Source organism: Melospiza melodia, chromosome 13 (genome assembly GCF_035770615.1).
Source record: "Melospiza melodia melodia isolate bMelMel2 chromosome 13, bMelMel2.pri, whole genome shotgun sequence".
NCBI lineage: Eukaryota > Metazoa > Chordata > Aves > Passeriformes > Passerellidae > Melospiza > Melospiza melodia.
Window position 1 is genome coordinate 4,375,148 of NC_086206.1, and position 13,751 is coordinate 4,388,898.

Genomic DNA, 13,751 nt, shown 5'->3' on the forward strand with positions numbered 1-13,751 from the left:
TAGCTTGGTAAAGTGGTTTGGACTTCACTGTACTGGATGTGTTCCAACTGGGACAGTCTGTCAGGCTCCAAAAAGTTCTGTGATGATTTAGCTGGAAAAAGAGAATGTGAAACTAGATTGTGTCACTAATGAGCCTTTTACTGTGGTTCAGTATTTGCATTTATGAGTACCTCAGGTGTTCTGGGCTGTGGCTGGGGTTTGTGCCACCACGGGCTTGAGGAAGCTTTGGGGTGATGCCAATTTGCAGCCCCTGGTTTGGCAGGCAGGGTGCCCTTGCATTTCTCTGCACTTGTGCATCTCCAGCTGCTGGGTGAGCACAGGGACATCACCTGTGGTTTTCTTCTGTTCTGATCCAAAAACAAAGCCAGGAGTGGGCCTGGAGCTGTCTCTGCAAGATCCAGCATGATACACAATGGAGCTCTTCCATGGAAAAAGCAACATATTAACTATTGAGTTGCTTAGGAGCAAGCAGTGGTTCATCTTTATACTGAGATATTCTGGGGATATTGCAAATTCTGGTCTTCCACAGCCTTTTTCTGGGAAATGGGCAGATTTGCATACTTCCTAATTCCCTGCTCATTCCAAAAATAGTAATATTTTGTATTACTGTACACTTAATTTGAACTTTTATTTTGCTTACATAGTAATAAAATCAGTTTACATAATAATTCTCTGGTTCCCTTGACAGTCCTTATTGCTTAGCCCTGCTGGTTTTTGTTACCTTAGATGAACCATTAATTCGAATCCAATGTTCTTGGCAGGAGTACAGTCACAAATGACAGTGTCATACATCTGTGCTTACTGAGGGAGGAGTGTCTCAATCTTAAGATGTGATCAGATTTAGATGTGGACTCCAAATAAAGTCAGTCTTAGAAAACAATTTCAGATATAGTCTGTTGTTGCAATATACAGGAGAATAAATTCAAAATTTAGTTTTCACAGAATATAACTGCAATCTCTTTTTAGATGCCTGGGCATTAATGTTTTCTAGACCATTCTGTACACTTTTTGGAGGCAAATTATCAGCTTATACTTTCTGTCTGTGCAGCACTGTGCCAAGGGTCCTGCTCAGTGGCCAGGCCTGCAGGATATAATGGGGATAAGGAACAGGTACCCACACAGCTGCTGTACCAGCACTCACATTTTCACTCCTAATTTCTTCTAACTGCAGAACAATGTCATGGTCATTGTTGAAAATAAAGTTTGAGCTGTTCAGCTGTGAGATGTAGGGAAGGTTCCTCCTCACAAAGAAGGAAATCCATTAATGGCAGGAGAGCCCTACTGATGGATGACTGTGTGAGGTTGCCCTGTCGGGCTTTGGTCCCAAGAGAGCTTGACTTGATGAAGAATGGCAAGGGTTGTTTCAGACTGTCATCTTCTGTTTGGGGATTGTGGTGTTTCAGTCATTAAGAAAGGTCCTGAGTTCATCCTGCTTTTCATAAACAACCACAGCAGAGTGAGAGCTGTCAGCCCTGGACCTGATGGGTGTGGTGGCTCCCGAGGTGGTCACAAGTGCCCAGAGATCAGATGTCACTTGGGAGGCTGAAGCCATAGTCTGATATGTGTTTAATCCAGCACTGTTCTCAAAAGAAGGGACTTTGTCATGCGCTCAGCTTGGTCATGGCCCCTCTCTGCTTATTTCCTGTGCCAGCTCATTTTGCCCTTCAGCCTCACAGCAAATTGGGCTGGGGCTGTCCTCTGCTCAGAGTGAGTGGCCACATCCAAGCACAGCCAGAACCTGTCTCTCTGCAGCCACTTCACACATCTCCTGGTCTCTGTTCAAAGGGACAAGCCCACCCACTGCTGTCCTGCTTGTTTTCTAGCTCTGGAAAGCTGAGCAGTGTTCCCCTTTCTTCGGAGGCCCACTAGAGATGCTTTCATGGTAGGGATAGAGCTGCACCTGCAGAATCCAAACACCTGGAGATGAAACCTAGAGCCACACAACCCAGGACTGAGACAGGATGGAGGGAATAGCAAAAAGCCTTTATGAATTCCTTCCAGAGAAGTTAAGAATTTTATTTTTGGGTGAGCAGCAATATTCAGGTGCCTTGGGAAGTCTCCCTGCATTGCTGAGATGTTTCCAAATGTGTATCTTTGGTCTTGATGCTGTGTTAGCTCCTTGGAGGAAGAGCTAAAATCAGGACCACACAGCTAGCATTCTAGAGAAAATGCCTACCATTGCTTTAGCAGCTGTACAGAGGTAAATAAAGGGGACTGCTGAGGCTTTATTGTCACACATGATGTTAAACACCATTTATTTTAAGGAAAGGCAAAAAAATCTGGATGCTGTGCCAGGGCTGCCTTCAGAGGATGTTTGCGATTGTTTGCCTTGCTCTGCATTTGTCTTTCTAGCATCTGTCTTGGATTGACTGCCTTGGAAAAGGCATTTGCAAGCAGAATTGAGAAGTGTAGTTAAAAGCCAGATCTGGGTTGTTTGTTGTGAAGTAGCAGATAGATAGTTGGCCAGGCACCAAAAGGTCCAGACACTAATCTAATTGTTTACAGCTCATGGAGAGATTAATCCACAAGATTGGATGCCCTCATTTCCTTTACACATTACAATGAATGTGTGAAATGCCAAACCCCAAAGGGCAGTATGAGAGAAAAAATGGCTCCATTTCAGTGCAGTTATTGTTTCAAGTTTAGAAATATATTGATTTTCTTTGAGTTTTGATAAGAGTACAAATTCAAAATGCCTTGCTTAATATTACCGTATTCTTGTTTCCTAGGCTCAGTAAAACAAAACCATGTTTTCTTATTTTGGTGTAATATATAGTGCTCTGCAAAATCCAAATCAAACATATGTCATAAAACACATGGAACACACAGTCAAAATGGGCAAAGCTATGTCCAAATATCCAGGCTGGTCAACTCTAGAAATCTTGGCTACTGTAAGATGCTGTACATTGGAACAGAATAAGCTCTGCAAAGGGAACAAAAGCAACCCCAGCCTTGCTTGGGTAGCCAGTGGGCATAAAGCAAGCATGATGGAAAGCAGTATTTCTGTAAAATAAACTTTCTCTGAACTGAAAGTGGAGCTCAAGAGCAAACAATACTGCAGGGCTGTGTCCCCTGTGAAGAGGGGATGCTTCAGTAAATGAGAACATGGGTGATGTGCAGATGTGCTCCAGCCTCCCTCCTTCCCCTGGATGGGCAGGGCAGCTGGGCTGTGCCAGGACAGGGTGCCCCACACCCAGGGTGCTGCTGGGCTGCTTTGTCTGGGGGAAAGGGCAAGTTCCATCTCGTGGCACCAGTCATGCTGGCAGTGATGCTGACACCAGCTGCCCCTCCTGCCAGCCAGGGAAAGCACCATCGTGGCTTTGGGCAGAAGCAAGGCTCAGGAAAGCTGTGTGGAAACCAGATAAATGTTGCTGTGGTCCCACAGAAGTGTTAACCTTTGATGTGCTGGCTAAAGCAGAGAAGGTTTCTTGAGCGGTGTGAGCAGGATTGAGAGCTGCTGGGCGTGTGAGCTGTTCACAGGTCATTACAATAGTTTGTTGGGAAAATTTTGCTACCATTGCAAAGAATTTTCAAAAAGCTAATGGGATTGATATATGTTTGTTCTGATATTGCAATACCTGGCACATTTGGGGGGAAGAAAATGAATACCCAGAACTAGTCCTTGCAGTGTTTCTAATTCCTTGACTAAGCACATCCTCATATATCATTTTTCTTTTACCAGCTTTTGGGAAGGAGAGAATATTTTGCTAGTTCAGACTTGTTTTGACTTAACTTTTAATAATACTAATCAGCACCATGTTGCCTGAAAGTCTGAATCTGACAAAAGTTTAGTTTAAATGGGCTGCTTTTATGAAGTCATGTGTAGACTCATTGCTCCTGAATCCAGATCATAAATGTGTTATTTTAATAACATTTGGTGAGAATAAGTATTTGCATATCCTTGGAGAGAAATTGTTCTCTGCTGCATAGTTCAGCTGTTTCAGCCATGACGTGGCAGGGGCATTTCAAGATTTGCATGCCACTTACAATACCATACCTTCCAAGGGAGGGTAGGGCAAGGAATAGTGCAAGGAATTATTTTTGCTTTGTAATACAGTTGCTATGGGACATAAAATAAAATGACACATACGCTGGAACCTCCAAGGTAAAAGAAGGGAAGTTTACTTTCTGACTCCAACATTTATAGACTTCCAAAAGTGACAGTGGATTGGAGGATGAAAGTGCCACCTCTCCAATCACACTGGTCAAACCAACAGTCCATCAAATTTTCCCTCCTCCAGAAAAGAATGTAAAACAACAATTATTTACATAAAAGTGCATGAAAAACTTCATTACAAGAATGTAAACATCAGAAGGCTTAGAAGAACTTAGAACAGGGCAACAAGTAACAGTACCAAGCATATCCAAAGCCAAGATTTCTGTGGTGCAAAAAGCAGTTGGGGCATTGAGCTGAAATCTGGTCATCCCACTATGTGAAAGATAAATGAGGACTGATGGGAGGGAGGAAATTGCATGGCTAATTTCAGTCCTTTGTGATTATTTTTTATATTTTGTGTGTCTTATGGAGCAGTCAGCACAGGAGGGCTTGCTGTGAGGTGCTCCATGTGTTGGTGTCTGTGAGAGCAGGTTATAGTGCAGGCACTCCCCAGTGAGGGGAGAGAGTGATGCATCTGACTCCATCTTTATCAGAAGGCTAATCAATTATACTATATTATTCTATATTATATTAGATTACATCTAAAGTGAATCTGCCAAGCACTCAACTGCACAGAATCTCGTGGCTGTCAGCCCACAGTCCTGACAGACACACACACACACACCTGGCCCTGACAGGCCAAATGTGATGGTGTTCACAGGGGTCCCAGGATGAGAAAAGAGATGAGAATCTTGACTCCATGTTTCAGAAGGCTGATTTATTATTTTATTATATATATTATATTAAAAGAAAATGATAGAATAGAACTATACTAAAAGAATTGAAGAAAGGATTTCTTCAGAAGAAAGGAAAGGAAAGGAAAGGAAAGGAAAGGAAAGGAAAGGAAAGGAAAGGAAAGGAAAGGAAAGGAAAGGAAAGGAAAGGAAAGGAAAGGAAAGGAAAGGAAAGGAAAGGAAAGGAAAGGAAAGGAAAGGAAAGGAAAGGAAAGGAAAGGAAAGGAAGGGAAAAGGAAGGGAAAAGGAAGGGAAAAGGAAGGGAAAAGGAAGGGAAAAGGAAAATAAATTCTTGTGACTGACCAGACAGTACAAGACAGCTGGACTGTGATTGGCCATTAATTAAAAACAACAATATGAGACCCATCAAAGATGCACATGTTGCATTCCACAGCAGCAGATAATCATTGTTTGCATTTTGTTCCTGAGGCCTCTCAGCTTCTCAGGAGAAAAGATCCTAACAAAAGGATTTTTCATAAAAGATGTCTGTGACAGCCAAGGAAACAAAACGCCATCACTGGGTAAACAATCTCCACATTGCATTCTCCTTTGGCACAACACGGGCACAGCAAATAAGAATTGTTTTGATCCTTACCTGAGGCTCACAAAATGTGAATCCTGGAGATATTTTTGGGCAGATTGCTGTGTGAGGAGAAAGGTGACAGTGTGTGTGTGTGTGTGGCAGGGCGTGGAGCGCGCGGAGGAGCCGGGGCTGTGCAGCCTGCGCACGGCGCGCCGCCTGCAGCCGGGCATGGTGCTCACCGTGGAGCCGGGCATCTACTTCATCCAGCCCCTCCTGGAACAGGCCCTGCACGACCCTGCCCGGGCCTGCTTCATCAACACGGACGTCCTGCAGCGCTTCAGGGCCTTCGGCGGGGTGAGTATGCTTGGCACGTGGTTCCCTTAATTGGTTTTCTCTTTGTTCGTCCTTACCGTGTATCCAAGCAGAAGTCTTTTGGGACTTACAACTTTTGGGACTTCTTACAACCCCCAAAAGTCTTACAGCTTTTGGAAGTTGTAATGTACTGCACATAGAGCTGTTGCTTGAAGCAGCACCTTGAGTCATTCAGGCCATTTGGCTCTGCAGACAAACTGAGGGGTTTTATTCTAATTTTTGAATGTGGTTTTTTACTAGTGATTAATGATAGACCCATATTTTCCCATTGACTGAAATATCCTCTGCCAGCACCATGCAGTGGCTTGCCAGGTAAGTGTTTTGTCTAGTGTGTGAAACATGTATGTTATGAAATATGAGACTGAGTTCTGTAGTCCAGAGTTGGCTTCCTTGTCAGCAGCACAGTCCAGTGCTGGGACAGAAGATGCAAACAGCAATAATTGCTCTTACAGGATTTTTGACAGAATGGCATGAAACCTGTGCCTTGGAGGAGCCTTCCCTGTTTCCAGCAGAATGGCTGATAGGGTTCCAGAGCCCCAGTGCCCAGTGTGACAGGCTCAGTGGGCACAGGGGCATTGGCCAGGGAAGGCAGAGGTGATCTGGGCAGTCTTTCCATGCAGCAGCTGCTGGGCAAGTGGAGGGGCCTTGGCTGTGCATGCTGTCCAGGGCACGTTTCCCATTCAAAGCCACCACCCTCACAGAGCATTCAGCAGCTGCAGTGCTTCCAGTGGGCTTTTATTTCAGCAGGGCAAGCCTTTGTAGGGTGCCACATTGTTCCTGCACAGAGATAGAGCAGGCAGCTGCCATGCCCCATCCTCCCCTGGCTCTTCTGCCAAGTCTCAGTACAGCCAGCAGTCACTGCAGTGGTGGTGATTTTCTGGAAGGAAAATTCACTCATTAGGAATTGTCTGCTGCTGCCATTGGCTGATTTATCCCTGTACCCCAGCCTTGAGAGGGTGATCACTTTGGTCTGAGCTGCCTTGGAGCCACCAGCCCTGACAGAGGAGTTGTGTGTGCTGTCCCCAGTCATGTGAGCCAGCCAGGCTCCAGGACAGCCACCCATGGTGTGGGTGCAGCCTTGTTGAGAGACACAGGACTTTACCCTTGCTGGTATTTAATTCACTGCTGAGCTCTGGGACATTATCTGTCTCTGTGTTGCTTCTTTATCAAGATTTGCCAGCCAGACAGCTGAGGTACTGGTGAGCAAAAGGCAGCTAATTCTGCATTTTCTAACTGTGAGCACATTCTGTGTGACAGCACACACTGAAATGTATTTTTAAAGAACACTGTGATGTGCAATGGAAGCAGGTTTAATTATTTCCATTTTCCACGTAAACACTCTATGAGCGTTTTTCAGCAATTGAATTGATTCCTGGTGAGCTTTCCCTGAAATTGCTCAGCAAAGCCCACATTTTCCCCAAATTTCTGTGAATGCCCACTCCATTTCTGCACCTGAGCTGTGCCTGTGGCTCACCTTCTGCCAGAGGTTGCACAGAATATAAGGGACAGCCTGGGATCTCTACCTTGGTAATAACTTGCTGGATCAGGCACTTTTGTTCCAGAGATTTCAAGCAAACTTTGTTCCCTCATTTTTTTTTGGCTTCCTGTAATGATGACTTGTAAGGAGAGCTGGCCAACAAACTTTGCTAAAAGAAGGGGCAGCCCAAAAACGATTGAGCAAAAATCTTAATCTCTGATCCCCCTGTGAACAATACATTTTACTTAGAGAGAAAAAAATAATAATACACACATACTCTGAGCCAGATGTTGTCACTTGATTTTGTCCAGGAGAAGAATGAAAATAAAATCTAAGACTGGAATACATCTGAATATTTCTGAATTCTTCACAAAAGATGAATTATAGAGCAATCAAAATAAGTTTTTCCATTTTACCATTCTGACTTGATTCTGCATAAAAAGAAGATGCAATTTGTGCTGTGTAGAGTGCTCAGTTATGAACAAAATATTTCATTCTAGTTTATCCAGAGTGAGTGAGCATTTCTCACAAAAGCATGCCAGAAAACTTTCTTTCTATGGGATTAAAAAATGATCTTTTAAAATCTTTTTTTTTTAAAAGCTCTTTTTTTTATTGACAAATATTAATAGTATACAGGGGCTAGTATTGGTGTCAGTTGTAGCTGAAGAGTTCACTACAGCCACTCCAATCTTCCTTTTGGTGTAAAAGTAAAACACATTCCACAAAAGGAAGTAAGTTGTGCATTTCTCTCTGCAGAGAGAGAAATGTTCTTGATTTGGTTTAGTGTAATTCACTTAATTAAAATGTTCTTGATTTGGTTTAGTGTAATTCACTTCGAAAATGAACTAACATTCACTGAAGTAACACCACTGTAATTCTAAGTCTGTCCACACAGAGAATTTGTGGATTTTTCACAAATTCACCTTGAATTCATGTCTTTTTGGGGCTTTCAATAATTTTCTTGACTGTGACAAGTCTCTGCATTGAGAAGCAAAGCCCTTGTAGCGTGCCAGAGAGGGCAAGGCTGAAGCCATTGACTTTAGTTTGTGCTGGCTGGAGTTGGCCATGAGGAGGCTGTGGGAGCTGCAGGAGCAGGAAGGAGAGGCAGTGTGAGGGGTGCATGTCCTGCTGGGGCAGGTCCATCAGCAGCCCTTCCACCTTTGAGCTCAGCTCAGCCTTTGGGCCCTCCCTGCTGCTCTGGGACATGAACTGGGGCTCTTCACCTCCTCTGGGTCAAGGACAGGTCCCTGCAGGGGGAACCTGGGGGATGTTGCCTGTCTGAAGCCCTGCACTCTTTACTTGTCAGCTCAGTCCTTCACAGACTTCCTTGGCCAATTTTGGGACGTTTCAGTCACATGGAGTTGAGTTGTCCATCTGCAAAGCCAAGGTCCAGCTTAGCGAGGTCACAGCTCCTGTGGGACAAGGGCTGCTGTCCCTTGCTGCTGGATCTGGCACAGGGCCTGGCCCAGGGCACCTTTGCTCTGCCTGGACTCTGCCCCACAGCTCCTGAACAAACACAGATGTGCAAACACAGGGGTGTGCATGCAGTGGTGTGCATTGCTCAGGAAAAGCAGCTGAATCCTCGGGGAAGGGGAAATGCTGACTCCAAATGCTGCCCTTTAGGGGTTGACATTTCCATTCTTCATAAGCTGATTACTGATTCATGCAGTTCATATGATGTTTTCTCAAAGACACAGTAAAGCCATTCAGTCTTTCTTTGGCCTTACACATTCAGTCTCTGTTCAGGCTTTATTTTCCCTAGGATTTGTAGAACTAGCACTAGACTTAATATCTGAAAACTATGCAACTTAGAGGAAATGCTGAAAGGCAGATGGGTGGTAAATGCATTACTTTCATTTACAGATTTTTCTCATTTAAAAATTAAACAGATTTACAAAGCCCAGGAACTTGAAGATCTGCTAATATTACAATATGTTTCAAAACAGTAGTAGCTCCCTTACTCAGAATAAATGCTAAATAAAATAAAGAGCAAGACACCTGCTTCTGCCTTTGGTTCAGAGAGCAATAAAGTTGTGTCTGTCCTGATTTTATTTTTCAGAAGATCAGGCTCTGTTTCTGAGTTTATGGTGAATTTATATTGTGAAATGAAATTGTTTACTAACCAATAAACGTTATGCTCATCTACTTTTTAACATTGTATCACAGTAATGGTGCTACACAGCATTTCTCCAAAAGTTTTCATGGGAAAGCAGTTGTCACAATGTGCATGCTTAACTTCCTTTGAAAGTTCTCCTAAGGGAAGTGATAGGTGTAGGCAACCCAAAAACTACTGCTAGGTGCTTATAAACCTTCTTTAGCCCTTTTCTCTTCTCTAATTAACACAATTAGGTTAAAGTAAGACCAGCTGTTTCTAACCTGTATTTAGCTTGCAGTTTAATGCTTCTTTTTGAGCCTGAATGAAGGGACTGGGCACCTGAGGCTTTTTTCCTATCTGTATCACTTAATCTAATAAAATCCATGGCCTCACCCTACTGATATTGATCCTCTTCTATGAAAATGTCAACATTTAAATGTGGACATTTAAAATACAGCTTCTCTTGACATGAGGGCTTGGTTGTGAATGAAACCAGCTTGTGCCAAGAAGAGTGCAGCATGGGATGAGATTCCCTGAGCACTGAGCCCACCATGCACATACAGCAAACACCTTGGCACAGGCACTGTGCAACAGCAGCAAATGCCTGGGTTTGGTGCAGCAGCTCTTCTTCCTAAGTCAAACTCTGCTCAGGATAAGCTTGCTCTGTTAAAAATTATTGGGAAGTCGATGGCTGAGTTGAAATAAGCTCCCTTGGCTGCACAGCTGCCTCTGTAGGAACAGACCCAGGCTCCTCCAGCCAGACCTGTGCCTGTCTGCTTTGGATGGTCCCATGTGTGGCCATGTCCTGTCATCATTTCCAGGCAACTCTCCCACTCTGATGTCTTGCAGTGATAATGTTGCTGCTTTCCACAGCCATAATCAAACAAATGATCAATAGATTAAAAAAAAAAAAAAAAAAAAAAAAAAAAAGGACATTTCATCAGTTGCCTTTTTTGACATCTGGGATCTGTCATCATGCAAATCTGGATTATTTAATTGGCCAAACGAGTTTCTTGGTTGTCAAAACCTCGTAGATATATTATCATCCAAAAGAAATTAGTGAGAGCTCCAGCCCTGTTTCCCTTGGAAGGTAGCTCAGGAGGCTCTGGGGAGCATGGCTGCATTAGTAAGTGGGGACAAAGTGCGAGGCTGTGTGGGCTGAGAGCAGCCCTGGTGTTTAACTCCTGTGCTGCCCTTGGCTGTGCCCCCAGGCCCTGCTTTGGGACACACTGAGTGGAGCCACATGATGGGCTGTTGCTGGTGTCAGGCAGTTGTGCAATCAGGTCTAGCTGGACAGATCATGCCACTGCCCTTGATAAGAAAAGGCATTTTTGGGGCAGTGCTGGCATTCCTGGCCACTGTATCTTTACATGAGTGGTTTGTTGAAGTCTGCCATTTCACACCAAGAAAGTAAAGCCTCCCCTAGGATTTTGCAGAGCACCCTGAAAGCTGGGGGTGCAGAGAGCCTCACCCTTCGGTGCCCAGCTCCAAACCACTGTGTAGCCCTGAAACAAGCAGTACTAATGAACAAAGAGCCTGCAGACAGGGACAGCTCTGAGAGCAAGTTTCATAATCACTGTCCCCCTCTGGGAAAGGCAGTCCCAAACCAGTCAGCCTTGCCAGAGAGATCCAGCATCTTTTGTCCATTTGGCCAGAAGACAAGACCAAATGACAGGCTCTCCTGTGGGGAAGGTTTTGCAGGTCCTCTGAAGCTGCTTCTTGCTGCTGCTGAGTTTAAACTCAGGGTGAAGCATGGACGGTGTGAAGGAAAAGAGCAAATGAAACCATTTCCTTCCCCTTGAGAGCCTATTCCTCTGCACTCATGTTGCTTTTGGACAAAGGAAAAATTATGCACTGAAAATGGGAAATCTGACTTCTCTCCTGTGGCAAGCATCCATTGCAGGTGAGATTCATGCAGCAGAGGAAGGATTGGATTCTGGGGAAAGAAGAGGCATGTTCTTAGGGAGTGGTGGGTGGTCCCAGGGCCCAGTGGTTCTGTGTGCCTCCAGCCACATCCCAAAGAGCATTTGGAGGTGCTGATGCTGAGCAGGCTGATGGGACAGTCCTGGCTCTCCCACTTCTCACAGCAGATCGGGCTGTGACACAGACTGTGTGATCTCCTGACAATTGTGTGATCTCCTGACAATTGTGTGATCTCCTGACAATTGTGTGATCTCCTGACAATTGTGTGATCTCCCAACAGTTGTGTGATCTCCTGACAATGCTCCTCCTATACAGGGAGTCACAGGGCATGGCTCTCATCCTGCTCCATCTGGTCACTCTCAGTTCCTGCCTTTGGCAGCTGCAGCCCCTGTGTGCTCTCCTCTTTCAGGATGTCTCACTTCTCACCTCCACCAGGATCTCCCTGCCTGGGCCCCTTAGCCAGTCCCAGCTCTCTCTGTCCATGATTTGTCAGACCTGTCTCACCTCACTGGACCTTCCTTTCCCTGGTCCTTCCATGACTCTTATCTATTTCCCAGCTCCTTCCCCACCCTGATTTTCTCTTGTGGCCTAGATAAAAAACAGTGGACAGACACCTTGCCCCACTTGTTCTTCCCCACTCTAGTCCAGCTTTCATCTGCTCTGCTTTAAGTCAGTCCATCCTCCCAAAGAGTGCAGAGGTATTGGGAAGTCATGAAGCACTGAACTGGAAAGCACAAACCACTTTTCTTGGTTTTTTTGCTAATTACTGAGGCTGAATTGTGGCTGATACATTGCTGTAGCTGGGGAATTTCAGCTCAAGCAGGGGGAGGTTTGTGGAGCTGGCAGTGCTTGGGAAAAGGCTCTCTCTGGAGGCAGAGCCAGTTCTAGCTTTGTCTGCCCTTCCCTCTGCTCTCAGACTCGCTTTTGCACTGACATTTTTACTTTCACATCATCACTGTGTCCAGCTCCACTCACCCTGGCTGGGCTTGCCAATGTGATGCTTTGGCTTTTGCTGCCTTCCCAGGTCTGTCCCTGGGTGCTGACACTCCTGCAGGGCTTGCCTGGTGCCATCAGGATTTTGGCAGGGACTGATCCACCCAGGGAGGCTCTGCCCAGGCCCAGGCCCAGCAGCATTTGCCTTTGGATGCAGTGGGGCCCTCCTGCTGAATGCTTGGGTTATATTTTGCTCAGCAGTCAAATTTGAAGCAGGGAATCAAGAAGCCCATCCTGATAAATTGTGTTCAAGTGCAGAGTCATTGCATGTGTTGCTGATGTGCTCTGCAGCAAGGCACTGAGCATACAGAGCCTCACAGCTTTCCAGTTCACAGCTGTCCAAAACAAATGTGTCAACTCAATGGAGTTTGTTTATTTAATTCTGCTTTATAATACACTTAACTTGATACCAACTAAAAGAAATAATCTGGCAAAGACATCATTAAACAGTTTAATAAGGACTGGATGACTCATTCTGTTTGAACAAATGGATTATTTTGCAATCAGAAGTACAAATGTTAACCAGCTTTATTTTTAGTTGAAAATGTCAAGAGGTCAGAAACAATTAAAGCAATTGTAAGGTGGGAGTACCCAGGGTTTGTGTTCTTTTGGATTTGCACCTTACTAAAATTGCTTTTATTACAGCTTAGCAACTTAGCAACATTTTTCTGATAAGATAATGGGAATGACTGTGTAGGCACATTTACTGGTAAGAAGAGATTAGAGACAAACAGAAATGAAGCACATTTTTCATTTTAATAGCAAGAGTTGAAAAACTGAGAGGATCTGCTTTTTCCTTCCAGGATTTGAAATTTTGTGATTGTATTTTAAAAGAAACACCTGACCTGCTTAGGACTTTCTCATCAGCTCAAAATTCAATGTGTGGAATATCAGCCACAAGCTATTTAATGTTCAAAGTTTCACTATGAAAGTTTATTGTGTTAAGAGAAAAGTTTTAAGTGCAAATTGATGCTACCTGAATTTCAGCTCAGAAACAGGAGAGCTTTGAGAGCAGACATTGTGGGCATCAGGAGGCAGTGTCCCTGGCAAGTTAAGAAGGTTGGAGGTAAATCCAGGGAAGAATGTTCTTTTTACTGCTCCTGCTCTCAGGGGTTGAGGTTTCCTGGCCCCGTGGATGACAGAGCATGAGCTCAGTGCTGCAGCTCCTTGCTCAGGCTGTCCTTGATGTACCCACTGCAGCAGAGGCACCTGAGGGCCACCACCCCACCAGGGTCACCCCAAGCCTGTGTGACCCCAGCAGGGTGGCAGGCACCAGTGGCCCAAGGGGAACTGGAGCCTGCTGTGGGAACCCACAAAATCAGAGGGCTTTGGGAAAGCTGCAAGATGCAGGCCTCAGAGACAGCAGAAGTGTGAGTAGAGCTAAGCAGCAGCCATGAGATTGGTCAGCAGAAAAATTATTGAAACTGTAGAAAAAGCAAGAGCAAATAGAACAATGGTCTGTGTATTGACGCTTGTCT

At 44.8% G+C, this 13,751-nt stretch overlaps 1 protein-coding gene across 1 annotated transcript in view; it reads left to right on the top strand.

Annotated features, from left to right (window-relative positions):
* Nucleotides 1-13,751, top strand: part of PEPD (peptidase D) — a 151,720-nt gene that overhangs the window by 136,880 nt on the left and 1,089 nt on the right. Inside the window, exon 14 of the mRNA XM_063167645.1 lies at nucleotides 5,576-5,767. Coding sequence (XP_063023715.1) covers nucleotides 5,576-5,767 — 192 coding nt within the window. The remainder of the gene's footprint in view (nucleotides 1-5,575; nucleotides 5,768-13,751) is intronic.